Here is a 22,378-nt window from a genome sequence, read left to right on the forward strand (position 1 = left end):
TACTCTATCTGGTCCACATCTTACCCACTAAAGTACCAGCACTAGTGGTTTAAACAGTGCAGGGTTCTAACACTTCTCTTTCTCCTCGTCATAACAAAAGCCTGCTCGCTACTTTCCCTATGCCTCCCTTTCGATCCTAGAGCAACTATAACTGTAAACGTTCTGTCACTAGCCAGACCTTAACTAAAGTGTAACCCAAACTATAACCTTCTGCCTGTATCAACCTCCCAGTGAGGTGAGGTCCCAGGAAAGACCCTGAACACATGGTGCTCTACCCTTTTATATTAGAATATGCTGGGCATTTCTTAAGCCAATATTAAATTACACTTAACCTCAGGGAAGGGAAATGACTACCTGGATAATCAGTGCAGGGTATCTTAAATAACCAATAACTGCCTGAATGGAAAGCACTAAATTCTTGAGGTCTCTACATATGTGACACTCTAATCAGCACAAGCGCAAGATGAAGATCAAGGAAATCTTTCCTGCTGCTGGTTATTGTTCTATAAAAATAACTATGCCAGGATGTTTCTGATTACCATTCTACGTTACTGTGTACTAATTACTATGTATTTCTGAATGTTGAAGAACAAGGTTAACACAAATACTACAAAAAGAGACAATGACAAGAGTCCTGCGATAATGGCCAAGAATGAGTGCAGGCATTCTACACATTCCTTTTAATTGCCCATACACAGCTATACCTTTAAGTACGGCTTTCACTTCCGCGTCCAGTCCAGACATTATTAGTACATCTACAACATTCATCAGGAAGCCCTTGGTCCTTCCTGGTGAATGCTATAATTCAACACATTCCAACCTGAAGCTCTAGAATGGTGGTGTCAAATATTCTGTCTCCAAATACTTTATACAACCCCCAATAATTTCAGCTGGCCAGTAGTTATCTGAGGATGGTCCCCTTTTCTCTCTTATATGTAACAGTGATAACCATCTTTTGTTACGTTATAGCTACCAGCATCTTCTGCTCTACCAGAACACATTTCTTTGAAAACATCTATTAACTTAGCATGCCTGAGCTTGCATCTTTCAAGGCCAGAATATCATTACATAAACATGTTATCATTATAAAGGATCTTATAGGAAACAGAAGGAAGGTTCACACAAGTAGATGTTCTGCAAAAGTATGAACATATGTAATGTGTGTGAACAGTTATTATCCCACTGTATCTTATTGAATGCATACTTACATTCATAATAATTCTACTGGAAGGATAAAGAAAACCAGATAAATCAAAAAAAGGTCTTATCTAGCACAAGTGGCTTTACCTTGCAGTCTTATCATCAGCAAGGATCTAGCAGAGACATGCAAGGCCATGTAAATGTTGATAAAAAATAATGAAAACTATATGCCTTCACTGTCAACTTGTCTTCTTAAATGCAAATGAAATTCAATGTTCACCATGAGCCCAATAAATACAGATTCCCATTTACTTTACTGGGAATGCTAAGGGGTTAAAGCTCAGCAGCACTGGCTCCTGCATTAGAAAACCTGCCTATACGTTTTCTGTTTCTGGGAAGCACAATGACAAAGACAAAAAAAGTCGCCATGGAGGCAGCCATTCAAGCACAGGATACACAGTGGTATAGAATACATTCTATACTACAGAGTGTATCTGTTACCTGCTGTGTATCCTGTGATTTTTCTCCTTTTCCAGCTTTGAATGGCTGGCCCCATTGTTTATATAAAATATAGTCGAGTTTCTGAAGCAAATTAATTAGTTGTACTTGTGCAGCACAACAGTATGTTATGTTTTTATTTCTTTAAAACACATACATTTTTTGGTGTTACTGTTCCTTTAACTCCTCCTTATCTGTAATCCTTAGCCACAGGCAGCATTAAGTAGTAGATGAATTACAGAGACCTCATTAAATTTGTTTACTTTAGTTATCCTGATTCCAGGGAATAGTAGGAGTAAAAACACAAAATCATGATACTTTTGTGCTTTACAATAAAAAAGCTGTAGGTTTCTGGTCTAACAAATGGCATTCACTACCCTTTTAAAGGTCTATAACTTTGCCTCTCTACAATGGTTTTTAGACAGTTCTTATTTAATCCACTGCTTTATAAACTTTAGAAAAATCTGTCAGAGGAAATAGCCAGCTGTCCAGGCAGTGATGACTGACATGTTCATGAGCAGACACTTTTATTCCATGGGTTAGTTTAAATCAAATCCCATTAAGTCACGCACTCTGAAAGTATGCCCTTATAGAATATTCTGATAGCTGTGGTAAAAATGTATGCAGCACATAACAGTCAGGTTCCTTGTTCCCTCTAGTTTACTTCATTAAAATGTAGCTATTTTATACACAATATATAGAGAGAGATGGCTGAAAATGTTACTGTGTTTTTCCAAGCCTTAATGAATGGTAATAAGAGAGATAAGTGTTTCTATGCACCCGCAGGTTACGAAAAATATATCAGACATATGTAACAATTGAGAACCCATGAGGTAGAATACAATGTAACTATTGCATCCGCTCTGTGGTTCACAAGATAACCAGTTCAGGTGCTGCAGTTAATTAGCCACTTAAAACGTAACATTTATTAGTGTTACATTACACAAACCACGCTGCTATATAGACAAAACTCATCACTGAGACAAAAAAAGAAGATGATGCTGGGCTGTGCCCATAAAATACATATAAATGGATTAAAAACACATAGGTTGGAACGGTGAGAAAAAAGGAAGATGAACTGCAGACTCTGCAGCCGTCGATCAGAAAGGAGATTGATAATGGGGTGTATCTGAGTTGCTCCCCTCAATTGTTAATCAAGTATTGTTGCGCCTATTTCAGATATAGTCAGTTCAATTTCAATGGATTGATTAACACAAGGCGTCATAATATCAAACCTCTTAAGTGTGTGCCAAAAAATTCCAGCCACCCTCACCTCCCTTCCGCTTAATTTTCACCCAGAAATTCTACCTGGCTACGTAGGGAGCATATGGGAGCTGGTCTCCCACCGTCCACCTATGCCCATCTGACGCGTTTCACCGGAGATCCGGCTTCTTCAGGGGCATAAGTGATTTGCGCGTGTCTTCTAACTGTTTAAATAGGGTTGTAAGTGGTTGGCAGTTGCGCAAGTACTTCCGCAGACCTCACTGAAGTCACGTGACGTGTATGTGCTTTTCAAAGTTGTAATCATTGAGGCATGGGAGCCTGTCTGCGCATGCGTCGCCCACATGTTAGCGCTTGCCTCAATTCTATTTTAGGTGTATTTCATCCTCATTCTGATACATTTGGAAAATGTTTCACCAGCACATGTAAACGCTGGAAATAGTCAACGGATGCTGATAAACTGCTCCAAAATATAACATACAGAAACTTATGGAGCCAGTACCATGTTATAATCAATTAGCTAGGCAACAATTGCCATTCATGTCATAGGTCCGAGTACTCAATGATTACATGATAGGAGTACAAATACATCAGAACTCTATTCATAAATCACATTGAATAGAATTTGTTGAAATTCCAAGTGGTAGTAAAATAAAATAAACAAAAGGAAATAAAGGGGAGGAAAGTATATATTAAAGGAAGGGACTGAACGTAAACCCTTCATTTAGGCCTATGGGTGCTTTACTGTTAAGCCAGTAGATCCATTCGGCTTCTCGTTGTAATAATTTTCTATCAATGTCACCTATTCTTGTGGTAGATTTGACATGATCTACAGCAATGAATTTCATAATACCACAATCACCGTTATGATGTCCATTTATGTGGTTAGCAATTGATGAATTTCTTTTGTTGCGTACATCCCCTACATGTTCCATGATTCTTCTCCTAAATTCTCTCTTTGTTTTGCCAACATATCTCTTGCCACATATACATTCCATGATGTATATAACGCCTGTGGTCTTACAATTTATGAAATGTTTAATGGTGTATTCCTTAATATCTAATCGGCCGAGGAATGTAGTTTTTTTTTAGAAACAAATGGGCAAGCCACACAGTCCCCACATCTATAGCATCCCTTGTTGTTTTGTGAGAGCCAAGTCGTTTTAGTCGGATTGGTGTAATGGCTGTGTATTAGTCTATCATACAAATTGTTGCTCCGTCTATAGGTTATCTGTGGACTTTCGCCTATGACTTCTTTGAGATCTGCATCCTGTCCAAGAATGTGCCAGTGTTTCTGAAGAATATTTACTATTTCTCTGTTTTGTGAGCTGTAGTCACCAATAAGTCTTATCAGGTGTTTATTAATATTTGTTGGTGTGTTTGGTTTTTTATACTTCCTAGGAATTAATAACTGGTTGCAATCGCATTCCAGAGCCCTTTTGTAGGCTTTTTTGAGGCAGTTGTGACTGTATCCCCTCTGTTTAAACCTGTCATATAGTTTCTTAGCTTCACTTTTGAAATCAGTCAGGGTGCTGACTAAAATGTTTTTTTGGTTTATGTTAGACACTGGTTAACTTGTCTGTCCTAACAGAAAAGTCTCTATTTCTTTCAAAAATATGGAGCAGCCTCTGTGCCTAAACAATTTGCTCTAGGGAAGAGACATTTGTAGAACCTGATGGAACTCTCCGCACTCAGTGGGCACTATATATAATGGTCAGAGCTGCTGCACTGCATCCCCTTTACTCCTTTTCAAATGACAAATTCCAATTTCAGAGCTCAACACACAGGGTCGGATTTCCCCGAGGGTGCCCCGAGTGCCTCCATCACCGCCTTCTTTCCATACTGGAGCACTAGCGCCTAGCCTGCTGGCACAATCACCAACCCCTTAGAAGAAAAGTACTGCAGGATTTTCTGCATGACAAGAGAATGATGAAGACCTAAGCCATAAACCTATATGGCTTAGGCAAGATAGGCACCAAAGATTTGCTTAGGCACTAACCCCATGCCACAGAGAAGAGAGGGTTATGAGGGATATACGTTTGGTGCAATGCAGTATGCTGGGCAGGAGTTATAGTGCCACAGAAATATATTGCACCACACTCATGCCCATCATAACCTACTCTTTTGGTGGACACAACATTTAGTCATCAATTTATAGTGTAGTGTATTTAGAGAAATATAGTGACATTAGAATAGTTAATGGTATAATACTCTCTACTTATAGTATTGAAGATGCAGCAGTAAAAGTAAAAGCTACACTGTTTCACTGATCATGAGAATAATGTACGATTAGATTAGAATACAAATGCCACATGCTTGGCTCAGATCTAGCTGCACTTTTATTTTTTGTATTTTATTTCTTTGCATATAGAAGTAATGCCAGCCCAAACAGCCAGTGATACATTGTGGGAGTTGGAGCCCCCTTCGGATCAGTGAAATAGAGTATTGGGTAAATGCAGTTTAATACCTCCTAGGTCTGGCATGTTGAGGATATTACAACATTGAAAAGTTGGCTGTACCTCTCCAAAGGGTTTTTTATTGGCTCTTTGAATCGTTTTTATATTTACTTATGCTGCATTTGGCGAGTGTTCCACAGATACAATTGATTTGAGCGATAAACATTTATTTTGGCTTGGTTTGTCAGGCTTCTATTCCAAGTGTGCATGTCATTCTGTTGTTTGCCAGACTATGCTTATTTAAATATTAAAAAAAATCTCTAGAAATGAAAATATTTTCATTAAAATGCAATCCAATTTTTTTTCTGCATTGAATTTCAGCTGGTCAGAGCGCAATAAGTTCCATTTAAAATCAATGAGGGTTTAGAGAAGTTCTTTAGTGGCTGACAGTTTGCAGGTGACATTAACCTTCATGATTTCAAAAAGAAATTGAAGATGAATTGCAGCGAATAATAAATTAGATCATTGGATAAAATATGCCCCTGGTATAGTTCTGAATGTATCCTGAGCAGAGGATATCAATAGAGATCTACAATGAAAGCCAAAAGTGTTCAAATAAAAAGTTCTTTTGACCCCTGGAGCAAAGTCTCAAATTCTGCATCTGTTATTTGGAGCTTGGTATTTGCTACATTTCTTGTAACCCATATGTCAGCAGGTACCATTTACTGGTCAGCTGTTTGAAAACAAACATCTGATTGGTTACTAGATAAGGGCAAACAGTAGAATTTTTATTACAAAACCCCGCTAGTCAGGTGTAGACCACATGACAGTTGTCACATCACTTGTGACATCACTGCACAACCATCAGCCAATATGTCATGCTTGTGACTATATTGTTCTTCTAGTATTATTATTACTATTATTATTATCATAGTAGAAGAGGGGGAGGAATTTGAAAGCCATGGATGCAGTAGTAGAGTAGCACTATAGATAGATGGTTGGACAATAAAACATTAAAAAGCATTTTATAGAACTGTACTTGCCAGTTCCCAAGATAGTTGCAACCTAGGCAGGCATTGCCTATGCCTAGTTTAGGCAGTCCTGTTAATATTATTTTATTACAATAAAGGACATTATTCGTATGTTCAGAACTCACAGGTCAGAAAAGGAAATTTCTTTCCATTGCAATGATATAAATAAAGTAACAAAATAAATTCATCTGCTTACCGTCCCTGACACAAAACGGAAGCTTATGAGGAGCAGAATCTGAGCCACCAGGATTGCAAAGGAGAGGTTGGCATGGATATGATATCGCTGATTTCTTATGGTGCTGACAGACCTATGTAAACAAAGAGAAGAAGGAGTGGGTTAGGCAGTACTGGCTACCTGTAATTATATACAATAAATAAGTGGTCCTCAACCGTTTTTAACTGTGGGTCACATTTAAATTTAAAAAAAGTTGGGGAGCAACACAAGCAAGAAAGTTCCTAGGGGGTGCCCGATAAGAGTTGTAATTGGTTATTTGGTAGCCCCAATGTGGACTGTCAGCATACAGGTGAGTCTGTTTGGAAGTATACATGATCTTTATGCCTCCAAAACCTGCCTCCAAGTCATCAATTTAAAAGAAGCACCAGCTTTGAGGCCACTGGGAGCAACACGTTGCTCACGAGTCACTGTTGGGGATCACTGCACTAAATGATATGAAATCAGCCGTGAGATAGCCTGCACTATTTTCTACAGTATCTTCTAACAGTTTACTGTTTAGCTGTGAGTCTGTGGTTTCCCAGGGAATAGACATATACCAAATGTACACAAACAACAATATATGTGCTTTCAACTGTAGAAAAGTAAAGAAAGTACAGAGTATATTTTACACCTATTTTGTAGAGTTCCTCCTTGGTCTTTGCAAGTAGACACAGTTAATGACCCAGGCTTCCCTTTTTTGTAGAACTTGGAACAGGAAATATTAAAAAATGGGAAATAAAATGTGCAACCTATAAATCCACATTAAAGAGCCCCTGTGAGTAACTGCTGACATTATAGATGTTTATTGCATACAGTATATACAATGTGTTCTTTCCATTTTATTAATCATCCAGGCTGTTCAAGTAAGAACAGATGGACAATGGGCAGTATATTAGCTATGTAATGTGGCCTAGAACACCTGGTCACCTGGTCTACTACTTACAGTGGTGCCAATGTTTATAATATTTGGCCCTAATTTCAGCACCTACTGTTTTGGGATGGAAAATCTTTTAAAGATCAGAATAATACAATGCCAGGCTTAATAAACTATAAAGATATAACAAATTCAACTGTAATAGCCTCTTAGCAGCAAATCCCCCTAAAATCCACTAAATGTTTTTTTTCCTCCCTGTGTAAAGCAGCTTTTTTTTATAGACATCTCTGATAAAAGAGAGAAAGGAAGGCAATTGTAAGGTAATTTACTGCTATCAGTCGGCTAACAGCCTGCCATTATTTTTTATGTAAACTTATGTACTGGTAAAAGGTGAACTGTCCTTTTAATGTGTTTAAGAGTTAAAAAGCTCCAAGGGACAAAGGAATAAAATGCTTTTGTACTGGCACCAGCAATTGTATGGCCAGATGGTATTCATAAACAATTCATCTCCACTTCCAAGAGTCAGATGGGTCAATGCACCTAATGTCCATGGATTCATATGAAATGCTGGAAGTTTTCTTGCCTCAACAGTTCCCATTTTTCCAGGCTGCACAATGCACTGATTCACCGAGATCCGACTGCACAGGGAATATTAAATCTCCTCTCTTCCTTCAGCTGTCTCTAAAGAACAATTTGCCTTCTGTCTTATTTTAGCGAGTAAAAATCACTGTATATAAATTGGAGGTTTAATGGTGATATGTGGCTTGTCATAAAGTCTTTTAATGCATTGTCTACTTTGTGCGTTGTTATCCCAGAGTTTCTTGAAGCTGTATGGCCGTAAAGAGAAGCGCAGTTTTCTCCGAGGCTGGCAAACCTGCTAATGGATCAGCATGATTGAATAATCATTTCAAAAAGAGAAACAAGCAAGGTGTGCGTGTCTGCTTGTGGTAGGGGGAGAGGTTGAAGTGAAATCAATGGATTTCTCCTTGCTTCTCAGATCATTTACTCATATGCTTTTAAGATCCTCATTCTAAAATATTCTTTGATAAAGAAATGCTGAAGTTTTCTTTTTCATTTTTCTTTTCATCTTAATGGTTTTGGACCTAAACCTTAATGGTTATAAATAACCCAATACAAATTCCCAAAATTTGTATACCCATTACACACACTGTCATTTTGTCCTGTCAATCTATTAATGGCTATGCTGCATGATACACCTCATTGCTGTAAGATACACATATAAATGTGTAGGAAATGCATTTAAAGTGATTCTTAAAAACCTGCAGCTCTTTAAAAGATGCCAATATGTTGGGCTTAGACGCTTTCTCTCTCTATCATTCCATGCAGTGAGCTAAAAATCATACGTAATGTTCTGCCTTTGTCTCCCAAAGCACTGCCTGATTGCTTTATTGCACAGTGACTGTCATGGTTTGAGGAAGGGGATTTCTGGGAAATGTACTTTGGATGTCTAGGGAATTTAACATGAGGGTACTTTACATTGCTGAAATCTCTGTAGGCACTCATTAGGTATCCTTCAAGCATCCCCTTCAATTGTTTGAGACTATGGGACTATGCCTGATGCAACCAAGCGCAAGCAATTCATTTTCATAAGTGTTCCTGGTAAAAGGCAACCGTTGAGAGTAGGATTAGAAGGATTACCAAAAAACAAGATGCATGGCTGAATAGTAATTGATTCAGCATACAATATTGTTTTAAAGCTGAACGGATTGCTTCATGTCCTTCATGACTCATTTTCTTAAACTATCTGCATTTCCAGGTAAATAAGGAGAGAAAAGACACAAAACTCTTACAGGAGGAGCAACTTAAACGCAATCAATTGTCAAGTTTCTCATATGTGGAAATAAGCTTTAGCAGTTGGCCTGGCAACCCTGGATCTTTATAAGCAACTGCTTTATAAAATACAATTCTGAGCATGCCTTCATACATTAGTGTTGTCCAACATTTTATCATGAGTGGACCAAGTCTATTATATTTTTTTTATAAAGCAATAACAAATGTTACTGTTTTGTAAAACAAAAAAATGAAGCGTTTAAGATTTAGCAATTTGTTGTTGTTGTGCTAGAGAGAAAAGAATGGTCAGATTACCTTCTTCTGACATGCAGTTTGTATCGGGGGGTAAGGGATGAAATGGGCACTAGTGTTCAGCACCACTGAACAGAATTTTGTGCCTTTTATTATAGTTGGGGCTATTTTATTACGTAACCACCTATGTGCCTTATTAGCCCTTCCTGACTCATTCTGACCCAGAGCAACACGGACATTGATTCTCTAAACTAGCCTGGGATTCAAAACACGTCCAGCTTGCTCAGCTTTACAGTACATTTACCTCTACCTTGTTAATGATCAGTATCCCTTTTTGAGAAGCAGGATTTGTGAGTTCTAAAGTCAGTGCAATGTCTTTCTACTGCCTCATCTTCTGGCTCTGCTTACCGTAGCAGCTTAGAAAACTCTTAAAAACTGAAGGTTTACAGAGGTGAATTATCAGAGGAATCTTAAAAAGAACACTTCTGTTATAAAACCAAAGGCTTATGTCATATTATTGGCAAACTGTTCCCCAGTACAGTAACACATAACAACCAGGAATATGTTTTCCAATATTCTAACTACACTAGACCAATCAAAAATAACTGCTAATTGGTTTACTTAAGTTCATATTCCATCATATATACCATAGCTTTGTTCCTGTCCACCTCACTCTGTGATACCCAGAAAAATGTGGCTAAATATAATAAGCCTACAACTTCATGTCTAACCACTGTAAACATAAAATAATGACAGTTCATGCCTTGCACATATTTTTTTTATCTTTTTTTTAATTAATGAAAAGTATGTGCTACTAAAATACCAGCTAGGTGGTTAGACACCGTAGAGCAACAAGGGTATAAATGTGTTTTTATTCTTCTTCTACTTGCAGTAAATATCTTATTGGTTGCTATGGGTTACTGCCCCTTGGGAAACCAAATATCTTTTATCGCATATGGGGGTATTTAAACTCAAATATAACATAGCACAGTATATTTGAGGACCCTTACCATATTTTTGAGACAGGGTTGACCCATGGCCCCAAACCCTTCCCCAATACATTTGTAATATAATAATGAATTATGGATTAAGACCCCAGTAGAATTGCGAGTCATGTGAAATAACAAATACACATGTCTCTAATTGTTTACTCCTGATTGGTTGAGTTGGACTGGTCCCTTACACAGGTTAATTTGCATTGGTGTAAATATACATAATATCCAGGTTGGGAATCCTTGTACTACTACTACTAACTGTTACCTTTTACACTGTATTTTAATGCCGTAGCTCTAAAACCGTATTGATATACAATCGTATATCTAGAGGCAATGGGGCCCCACATCAACATATTTTTAGGGTTTCTAATGTATATACAGAACAGGCATGTAACTAACTGATTTCCATATCCTTAACATATAATGTATATATATATATATATATATATATATATATATATATATATATATATATATATATATATATATATATATACCACTAAAATATTCTGTTAGCTGTTTATTTGTAAACAGATTGTGATTTTGTACCTTTAACTCATATAGTGCTCAACATCTGTCTGACCAACCACTGGTTATATATTTCATTTAATGCCTGGCACTGGAAGGTAATTGTATAGTATGGGTGGTCTTCTGTCTTCTGTGTTATTAGTACTTAATGGCTCCTTTCTTCATACCTACACAGAGTACATGCCTACAACAGAAGGTATTGTTGCCTTGTAGTTTTTGCCAAATGTAAAAAAAACTGAGACTTTACTGCATATTTAACAGTAGGGTGTACATAGCCCCCAATTAAAGAGATATATATATATATATATATATATATATATATATATATATATATATATATATACATACACATATATAAATATATAAATATAAATAAATATATATATATATATATATATATATATATATATATATATATATATATATATATATATATATATATATATATATATATATATATATATATATATATCTCAAAATTTGGTTTGATTGGTCTGATACATATTTATACTGAGTTTAAGAAGGCAGTCAAATAGAGAAATCAGACCACAGGGTTAGAACTCATGATGGAAGAAAATGAAAAACTCCTCTTATAAGAAAATCAAAGCAATTTGAAAAAAACCACCCAACTGTTACAAATATGTAGGAAAAATCTAATTAAAGGGTTTTTGAGAATTAATGGCATTTATGATTGAGAAAATCCCAATGTTAATGTGCAATGGTGGTCTGAAATGAGAGTACACACAAATTTAAAATAGGCTTTCAATTTTAATATGCGATCAGTAGGGAGTGCAAGAAAAATAAAATAATAGAATGTCAAAAATTACTCACGACAATATAGCAAATGTGACCAATGTAATTGCCAGACAGAAAATCGACAGGGAACAACCAATGTAAGTGATGGAGGACAGTGCCACCTTGTGGCTTTCCGCAACCTGTGAAGGAAGAAAAGTATGGAAAATATTAAGGTTGATGACAGGTTCAGTCTTTCGGATCAGTTTACTAGTTACAGTAACTGACATTATTAAAGCAAATCCTGACTTAAATATATGTCATTCATGATTTAGTAGTTATTATAACAGGAAAAGAACCATCCATTAATGGTCCCACCAGCAACTGTGCCACATAAATGGTTACAGCAATTTTTTCTTCCCATAGCTTATTATAGTCAGTGGCATAACAATAAGGTGTGCAGACCCACAATCCTGTAAGACTGAGGAAGTAGGCGGCTGGTAAGGACTTGGAAACATTAATTATTGCAATAGCCGGCCTTCTCTCTTTTTACCCCAGACTGATGGATTCACAGAGGGATTTAACCTGGCCATACATAGATTTGGTCAGGTACCGACAAATGTCCTCTCCCTGGTTGTTCTCTATATTTCACTAGCATAGAGCTCACAGTTAGCACACGTAATTAATTAGTCATGGAAATTTATGAGCTTGGATGAGGTTTCATATGTTAATCAAAGCATGAAAAGGTAATTTTCATTGTTGTAATTGCCAAATGACTTTGATACTTGTTATCTTCTGAGCTGAAGCCCAGCGACACTACACCAAGGTTATATTATAAATAGGCTCTGCTAAAACTGGATCATTACCTTACCATGACATAGAAGCAAAAGGTCTCTGCAGACATGACAGAGAAATATAGGCTTATGCTCAACGGGGATCATATAAATTGTGAGGGTAATGAAAATGTTCTATACCCTGAAACCAGCAGATTTTACTTAAGAAAACATAATCGGTAGATTTCATTATGCACTGGCTGAATCTTTATTTTACAGAGAAAATATGAAGTGGGATCAAGAGTAAAAAGAAACCATCCATCAATCATTGCCCTAGATTGCCCTAGATTGCCCTAGATTTAATTTAAATGTACTCAAACCTGAGCCCTATTTATTGAGCATATGTTATACTATATAGCACTAGTGATGGACGAATTTGCGCCTGTAAATTTGCGATTTTCGTGCGAAATTCGCGAAACGGCGAAAAATTCGCAAAACGGCACCGGCGTCCGTTTTTTTCGACGCCGCCGAAATTTTTTTTTGACGCCAGCAAATTTTTTGCGCGCGAATTTTCGCGGGCGTTTCGCGAAATTATTCGCTGGTGGCGAATCGCGCAAATTCGCCACGAATTCGCGCCTGGCGAATAAATTCGCCCATCACTATATAGCACTTTTTACCAGCTGGCCAGAGGATACAAGCTATTATCATCTGAGAATCCTAATTCTTCATGTGTAAAGACTAACAGCTTCCTTCTCAGAATAATGCTATTCTTTTTTACTCTAGTACTTGCTTATAATGCTCCATAGACCTCTCTAAATTGCTACATTATATGGGTGAATTATTTTGCAGGGCTTAGTATATATATATATAGCAAACTAGATACAACAAGGATACCATAAGTCTAAAAACCAAAATGATCAAATCTAGTCTGTGGAATCAGACTTGAGACTTGAGACTTTCTCGAAATGTCCCAGATGATGTCTGATATGTGGCTTACTGTGGTAAATGTGTATATACCAAGACATCATGACCTTTCTAAGTAAGTTTTTGGTCAGGGCTTGGACACCTTTTCATCATTTTAGCAAAGTTGTAAAATCTGTGAGGACCTAGTAGGGGTGCTTGGGAAGACCAGATAGTTCTGTACAGATGGGTTGAATGATGGAGCATTCCCAAAAGATTTATGGGAGAATGCTTTGTGCTCTACGGTTCCAGAAAATCGTGTAGATCAGTTCCTTTTATCTGATACACATGACCATCTTCTTGGCATTGTCCCAGATGTTTTTCCAGTCTGCAACAGACAATGGTTGTGAAAGGATTGCCTTCCATTTGTCCATATACCTATATCTAGACTGGGAGCCAAGGGGCATTTGAGAATAGAAGATCATAGCTAGATAATATAAAATGTAAGATGTTTTAGCGTGCCAAAGTAATTATTTGGCTGGACCACAAGAATATAAAAGATATAGAGACCAATAAAAGACCAATTGAAGACTGTCTCAGAATATCACACAGTCTACATAACACTTAAAGTTAAATTAAAGGTGAGCTACCCCTTTATATTGTTGATTCAAGTGCCACATTTCTGAATTTTGGAGTACCTTCAACAAATCACATATATGTGTCAGAGTAAACCTTCAACAAATCACATATAAGTCTCAGAGTAACGTAGGGCAAACTGAAGCTGTTTTTTACATTATTAACCCTGTTCTAGATGCTTTGATGACATCAAATTCAGAAAAATTGAGTTAAATCATCAGAAAAACTGAAACTCCAAGTTGTGTTGTTGCACTTGCAAGGCTGGTGTAAATAGTATGTAACTGGCTTTGCAATGTCCACAGATTTGTAACTGGACAGTTTCCTGGCATAAATAAACACTTTACTTCAGTAAAATTTCGGGCTAATGTCACTTCTGTAAATTCCCCCGGTGTGCCTGCGTGGATGTACTTCATGCTCTGACTATTCACTGCAAGGCTACTAATGAGCCAGTTTACTGAAGGCTGACTGAGGAATCCCATACAGTATTGTGTTGAAGAGAAGAAAAAAAAAACTTGTAAATCACAGCTATTTATGGATTCCCAAACACGTCTGCTGGTGTGGTGGTAGTGCAGGAGTGTAGGGATATTTCCTTGTCTGGCAGTCACACAGGGTCTGCTTGTTCAGCCAAATCAAACTGTTCTGAATTTAGCTCTGGGGAAATAAACAAAGAAGGAGGCAGATTGCCGGATCATTGCAGCTCTTGTGTCATGCTGATTACCGATCCAAATGCAATGGAAAACTTAACCCATAGGCTGTCGGAAGGCCCCCCACCGGATGCTGAAAAGGGCATTGCTGTAAGGTAGAATCAGCACCAGCAGATATATATTGGCCTGTTTCCTTCTCCTAGTGAGATCTCAGCAGAGGAGCAGGTAATCTGACAATTTGTGTGCGAGTCCACAGCTGCATCTATTATCAGCCTCTGCTTGGTGCAGCAACCTGCTCATTATAGATAACAATAGCCAATTTACCCACTTCCTTCCCACATGGGACCTTCATTATCACTGTCAAAGTCCAATAATTATGATATCTGCAACACATTCCTGCACATTTAACCCTTCCTGTTCTTTACAACAAAACCCACAACGCTCATCAATCGCCTTTAAAATCAGTGACTGTACAGTGCTTTCGATTTTGTGGAACTGTATCTCACAGCTGTAGGCTGTCAGAATTCACTGGGGTTTGTAGTTTACTAATATTTTTTATTCTTATTATTACAATTGCTTATAAAGCACCAACATATTCCACATCGCTGTATGCATACAAATACTGAAAGATACTGCAGGTAAAGAGGGTCTTGCTCATTAGAGTTTACAGTCTCAAAGATTAACAACATCTAGAAACCCAAAGGCTAGTGGATCTAAATAGTACCAAGAAAGTGTGTTTATTTTGTCACAGCTGTCTGCTGTTAGCCTGCTATTAGCTACATGTAATTGAAAAGGGAACTAAACCATTGTTGCTTAATGACATTCAGTCATGGATGTAGACTGGAACAGGTTCATAATTATTCATATTAATTTGTACATATAATTATTCAATTTTAAGTTATTGGCACAGACCAACCAAAAGGTTACCTATAATTTGCATTGATTAATACTTTCCAGCCCTCAAATGTCCCAGCAGCTTTCCAGATGGCCCCAATCACAGGTGGATTAATCATATAATGAGCCATTAGCCAGCTGTGCTAATAATGTTCTTCTTTCCTACTGAGCTGTCATCTAAATACCTGCCCAAGTTACGCAAGGTTTGGAGAGGGGGAGAAAATCCAAAACTCATGAAACTTTCCTTAGGGCAAGAGCTCACTTAAAGAGAAACGGATCCATTCCTACAACACTTGTTGTAGCTGCACTGCTAAATGCATTTTGCATTCTTTTGGGCTGATCACCGCTCCTCTCCATGTAACTGCACTCAGGCCCAGAATTGTAGGGAATTCATAAAGGCTTGGACCTTTAGTAGAAGGTACAAAATGAGGGGTGGCATGCTGCATAGCCATGTTAAGTACTGGGCTTGTTGGAGTCCCTGGTCCCCAGTGGCTGAAACAACAAACAAAGTAGTAGGTGTGTGTGCATGCAAGCACAAAAAACAAGGTGCACCAGGTTGTCAGTTGGGCACACATGGAGACTAGTACCATGGGGTTGCCAGGTGGGTGGATGGTGTGGTTGCAAATGGCTTATGGGCTCCCAGCAGTGATGGAAGTATTTGTCCCATTTCACTTTGTTGAAAAATTCGTGAAACTCGAATTTTGACTCCAGCGTAAATTTTAATGCAATTGCAATTTTAATGCAATTCTCCTGCATTAAAGTCAATGGACATCCGAATAATATTAAATCGCTACAGTTTTGACACAAATGACTATTCCGTCGTGCGTCCAGATCTTTTTTGCTGCCGTGCCCAGTTTAGAAGTCAAGCCCTGGCAGCACTTAGGCCAACATTGTGCCTGTAAGTGCAGCTAAACACAGCAGCATATAGGAGCAGATCCGCTTCTCTCCATCGGCCTCCAAAGCACAGCTGCAGAGAAGTGAAGCCTTTACTTAGAATGACTTTGGCTTTAAAGGTAAAAAACCCATAGCGGTTAGCTGTGATCAAGCAACCTCTCTTGAAAAAGCCTTAGAGTTTGTACTCAGCACGGCATTTCTGCTACCTAAAGAATAAGAGCACCAAAGCCTTGAAGCTCCAACCTTATTTCTCTGGAGAGGTGATGAGAAATTCCAGTCCCATTAGCCTTTCCTACAGTAAATAAGAGGCAAATTTAAGGCGTTCCCATTGTATCACTTGCATTCTCATCTGAAGGTGGCTATTTCATGCTAATTGGTTACACTGAGCTCACAGGAGGGCACAACACATCTCATACAGCCACTTCTGCAGATGTGCCAGCTGAGGTGAGGTTCCGAGTAGGAAAAATATGCATGTAGCATATTCTTTGTTGTTCACAAATTTCTAATTTGATCAGGTGCCAATGTTGGATTTCAATCAAATTTCTGTCGCTCATTACAAGTATAAATCCTGCATATAAAACCTCCTATACTCCTAATAACACCAGCTACAGTCAGAGGTGCTTATTATGCTAACAGCTGTGGCAACCATAAAAGCTGAAACATAAACAAGCAAGCACAGTACATGTTAGCATGTAAAATGTTCTGCATTTTAAATTATATTCCTAGATGAACTAAAACAAATTAAGCCATGCGATTCATTTGACATTAGTGCATATGATTTCCTAAATAACAACTCTATACTGTCGTTTTGTTATACAAGGTGAAACATTTTTTTGTCCAGTATATCACCTTTGTACCTGGCTCTAACTGTACAGCATGGATTACTTCGTTATACCAGACTTTCGCTATTCACTGTGACATTTATGAAATATTATTGCAAATAAAAGTACAGTTTTAGTGCAGGGCCATTAGTTGATGTTGTTTTTTTTATTATTATTTATTGTTTAGTTTCCACTAGGATGATATTTTCCCTATAAACAATACCAGGATATTATAGCCCAATATATAATCCGACACAGAGCTAATCACCAACATAAATGTGAGAAATGAATGGGATATTTCATTATATCGGACAAAACAGGGAAAATCCCAACACTGACAATGCTACTAATAAAAACCAGTAGCCAATTAGAAGTATGTATTCATGAGTCAGACAATGATATTGCCCAAATAAAACAAACATTCGTATCAGGAACACAATAAAAATTTGTGCTGCACATATAAACCCTTGTCACATTGATTTAACTCCTTCAGTGCAGTGATTTCCTTCATTCATGGAGAAGCATAAGACAGAGATATATAGCATAGAAGCATGACTAACTCTCACATCACTCATGACCTTGCCAATATATTTAATCTTATAGCACCTTCACCTCAGAAATAGAATAAATAAATTACTGGTGTCATTAATGAAAGAGGTTCAAATCTAATATTATTTCACATCAGCAATGTTTGGCACAGAGGCACGGAGCATAGGCCAGTCTAATAAACCTAGCTTTAGATAGAGGTTAGTTACACCTTGCCAGGGGCATGCAACATTTTAGATGCTGGGGGTTGGAAGGTGGATGTGTCACTCAAAGTTTGTGAAGACACACAAAGCTACTAGAAGCAGGTACGGCTACAAAAATAGACAATGCTGATCGTTTACCAATAACTTAATGGAAGTAATTTATCAACACTGGGCAACTTCGCCCATGGGCAGTAACCCATTTCAACCAATCAAATTGCTGCATTCATTGTTCTACTTGCAGCTGGCTTTAAAAAGCTACTCACTAATTAGTTGCTATAGGTAACTGCCCATGGGCAACTTTGCCCAGTGTTGATAAATGAGCCCCAATTTGTGTTTTAGAGAAGGCAATTCTCAGTATTGTCTATGGAAGTGTATTTTCTAGCATTTTGAAGCTGTGCAATTAGTAGCTGCTACTAGTAGATCTTGTTGCAGCCTTAGAGGGTGCATGAAGTGCAATTTTGTACATTTGCTGAATTTTATGTATTTGAAAGTCCAGCTTGAAGGTCAATTAGAGTGGGACCTTCCCTAGATATACTTGTCATGATTGAATAGCTGCTACAGATATGCTCTTTTGTATCTGTAACCTTGGTACAGCCAAGGGGGCCCTGACCAGTGATTGGACCTCCAAGAGTAGCTTGAACAGAAAGACACAGACAACCACTGGTATAAACTATGTGATCCCTTTCCAAACTAGTTAGTAGCTGAGGAAGGAAAGAGTTGCAATAAATAACTGTGGCAGGTATGGAGAGGGCAAAGTAGAAATAATGGACTCCTCAACTGCCCCTTCACTTTCAGCCATTCCACTGAACACCATATGAACACCACCAGAAATGGAGTAAAGTTTATTCACATTTTATCAAATAAATAGGATCTTGTCAGCCTCACCCCAAGGCAATATTCAAAGCTAGAATTCCATAAGAGATCAATACTAAGCTCTGATGTTCCTCACTTGAAATCAGCATTATAATTATATCCACCACTGAGTAGTAGGCTGCCTCTACCTACAGAGAATGAGGCCCCAAAATCTGCTACGAGCAGGAGTTGCATCTCCCACCATGAAAGAAGTTCAGCACCCCTGCTGTTGGTCCTGAATCTGCAGTGTGTCGAAAATAGGAAATCTAGCACAAGCAGTAGTAGCATCTGTATCAATCAACCCACCATGCAGTCACAGGAGAGAACCTCCTTTCTCCCTCTTCTAAATTTTCCTGTGCAGAGAAACCACCCCTTTAACAGTTTAATGGAGTGGTTCACTTCAGGTTAACTTTATTATCTTATGGAATGGTCTATTCTTAGCAACTTTTCATTTAGTCTTCATTTTCCATTCTATATAGTTTTGAATTAATTGCCTTTCTCTTCTGGCTTTTTCCAGTTTTCAAATGGGGGGGGGGGCACTGACTCCAGCACTCAAAAGCTATTGCTCTGTGAGGCTACAATTGTATTTGTTATGGTTAATTTTTTTATTTCTTATCTTTTTAGTTAGACCCTCCTCTGTTCATATTCCGGTCTCTCTTTCAAACCGCTGCCTGGGTGCTAATTTTACAGTAATTGGACCCTATTAGCTGAAATTGCAAACCGGAGAGCTGATGCACAAAAAGCGAAATAATTAAAAAGCCGCAAGTTATAAAAATAAAGACCAATTGGAAATTGTCGCAGAATAGTGCTCTCTACATCATACTAAAAGTTAATTTAAACATGAACAACACTTTTAAAGCATCATGTCTAGCCTGTACTTGGTCTTGTCTATGTAATGTGTCATTAACTCTCTATCATATATTATGCCCTCTGTTATGCAAAACACACACGTACTTCTGTAGATTTCCCATCCAAATGAATGGAAACCATAGACAGCAAGAACAGATGCTTTTCAGCAGTCTAAAAAATGCCAGCTGAAATGCCTCCTTCATGGCATTGGCCTTAAGCAATTCTAAAAGCTTTGCAAAAAATATAAATACAAGTGAAAACCAAAGATCTACATTGCAATAAAATGAATCTAATATCTCATCAGCATCTTGCTGAAAAATAAGCACTTGCTGTACATTTCAGAGAACTCCAAGAACAGAAATCACTGTTATGCTAATGCTTTCCAAGTAATTACCTGTAGACTATAAATTAGCCAAATGCTGAGGTTTTGAGTGCTTAGATATTTTTCAAGGTGTTATGGATCTCAGCATTCCTCAACAATATGAGAAATCTAAAATGCCTGCATTTTTTCCTTTGACTTGTTTTATTCAAAACAAGTTTCACCAACAATGAATAGCAGTTCATGGCCAGTTAATAAGAGCAAGCTATTCATAATTCTAAAAGATAATAGTCTCAGCTCTCAGTAATGTATATGTATATGGAGAAGCCGAAGCTGTAAAATTTTCTTAGAAGGAAGATGATTCGTGCACAGTGTACTGTATATTCCACAATAATGGGCAAGCTCATTTGAATATTACATACTGAAAATGACAACACGAAAATGCAATTTAGCCAGAAAAGATTAAATATATATTATTTTTCAGCTTTAAAATTCTGCACTAGCAACATTCTTTCTAAATGTTTTTCTGTTAATATAATGCAGAGCATGGAGATACATATTGTATTCAGAGTTTTGTTGATTTGTTTTTCTTTTAATCACATTCCATATAAATACGATCGTAGCTTATAAAGGGCCTCCTGCAGTTGAAAAGAAATAAGGAGAAGAGGAGGAAGTTATAGACCTGAAAAAGAAAAGCATTGGGTCAGACAAGGATCCCGGGGTTACAACAAGAACTGAGAATAAAGTATCTGCACACAACTATACAACAATCAAAATAGAAGCTGTGTGTTTGTGTCTGGAGGGGTGAAATCATATAGCCAACTACTAGAATTCAAATGACGTTTAGGAAATTATCCATGCAGACTCAGTAGTTGGAGATGCACCTACTTTAGATACAAATTTAATCAGATGTGTGATTACTTTATGCTGAATATGTAATCACATGGTGATGTGTTCAAAACATCTCTTTACAGAAATTATACATCATGCACAACATACACACGTTTTGGTCAATATTATCAGGTGGCAATGTTTATATATCTGTTTTGGAGTGTGGGAGAAAACAGGGCCTTTTGGTGCCCTATTAAGTATATAAAGCAGGATTGTCTGACCTATGAACTTTCTAAAGGGCATTAGATTAGGCAACACTACCCCCCCCACACTACTTCTCTATAGGGTCTTGTTAACAACATCCTAAAGATAGCAAAGTCAGTCATAATGATCATAAACCAGCAAAATGGAAAAAAAATCACATCAAATACATCCATTTTATACAAAACAATGTTCATTAGTTTCTGTTCAAAGAAGGCTAAACTGCTGTGCCCCACATATAACTCTTTTACCGGTAATATTTTAGTTTTTTGCAGCACATCCTTTCTGTAGTATCCCTGTGCCAAAGAAGGGAATATACATTTATCACTAAAAAGTTCCTGGTGGGTATCTTTTGATTACTAAAACAGTAAGTCAGTGAGCTGTCTGGAACCTTCTTTGCCTTAGCTTTGAATAAATGTCAGTTACAATTACTATCATTTTTATTATATAATGTAATAAATCATGCATGGTAATGTACATACTTTTTATAGGCACCATTAATTCCTGACACATAGAACTTACAATCTGCATTAATGGACAGAGTTATCAAGGGTCAAAGAGAAAATTTGAATTTCAAATTTGAATTTAGAGTTTTTCATGGCCAATACTGTAAAAATTGACTAGGGAATTGTTAAAATTTTATTCAAGTTTTTTTTTAAAAAAAAATAAAATTTTATTTTTGAAATTTATCATACTTTAAAAACTCAAATTCGACTATTCCTCCACCTAAAACCTGCCAAATCACTGTTTATAGTCAATGGGAGAAATCCTGGGATCAATTTGGAGTTGTTTGCTGCCTTTCTAACACTCCAATTCTATTTTTAGCGAAAAAACTTGAATCGAGTTTTTAAAACTCTGATCCAATTTGATTTAAATTTGATTCGAGTTTTCGGGTTGATGCTATTCAGCCGAGTTTTGAAAATGTGATTTTTTTAATAAACTTTGATTGCCCGAATTTCGAGTACATGGGAGTTTTAAAAAACTAAAAAATTCTAAATTCAACCCTTGATCAATCTGCCCCCTTAGAGGCCACTCGAATCCAATTTTCAATTTAAAAAAACTCCAAATTGATCCCTGCACGTCTCCTATTGACTTAAGCAACAATTGGACAGGTTTTAGGTGGCGAATAGTCAAATTCGAGCTCTAAATGGGCCAGAGTATGATAAATTTTGAAAATTGAATTTGAATATTTTTAAAAACTGAAATAGAATTTGAATAACTCCCTTGTCTAATTTTTTTAATTCAATTTTAATAATAATGGCATAAATCTTTGTGAAATGAAT

The 22,378-nt window shown here is 37.2% G+C and overlaps 1 protein-coding gene across 1 annotated transcript in view; it reads right to left on the bottom strand.

Moving 5' to 3' along the window:
- LOC108705178 (adhesion G-protein coupled receptor D1-like) overlaps positions 1 to 22,378 on the bottom strand; it is a 279,938-nt gene that overhangs the window by 72,733 nt on the left and 184,827 nt on the right. The window contains 2 exon segments of the mRNA XM_041580325.1: positions 6,483 to 6,594; positions 11,772 to 11,875. Coding sequence (XP_041436259.1) covers positions 6,483 to 6,594; positions 11,772 to 11,875 — 216 coding nt within the window.

This window comes from Xenopus laevis, chromosome 1S (genome assembly GCF_017654675.1).
Source record: "Xenopus laevis strain J_2021 chromosome 1S, Xenopus_laevis_v10.1, whole genome shotgun sequence".
NCBI lineage: Eukaryota > Metazoa > Chordata > Amphibia > Anura > Pipidae > Xenopus > Xenopus laevis.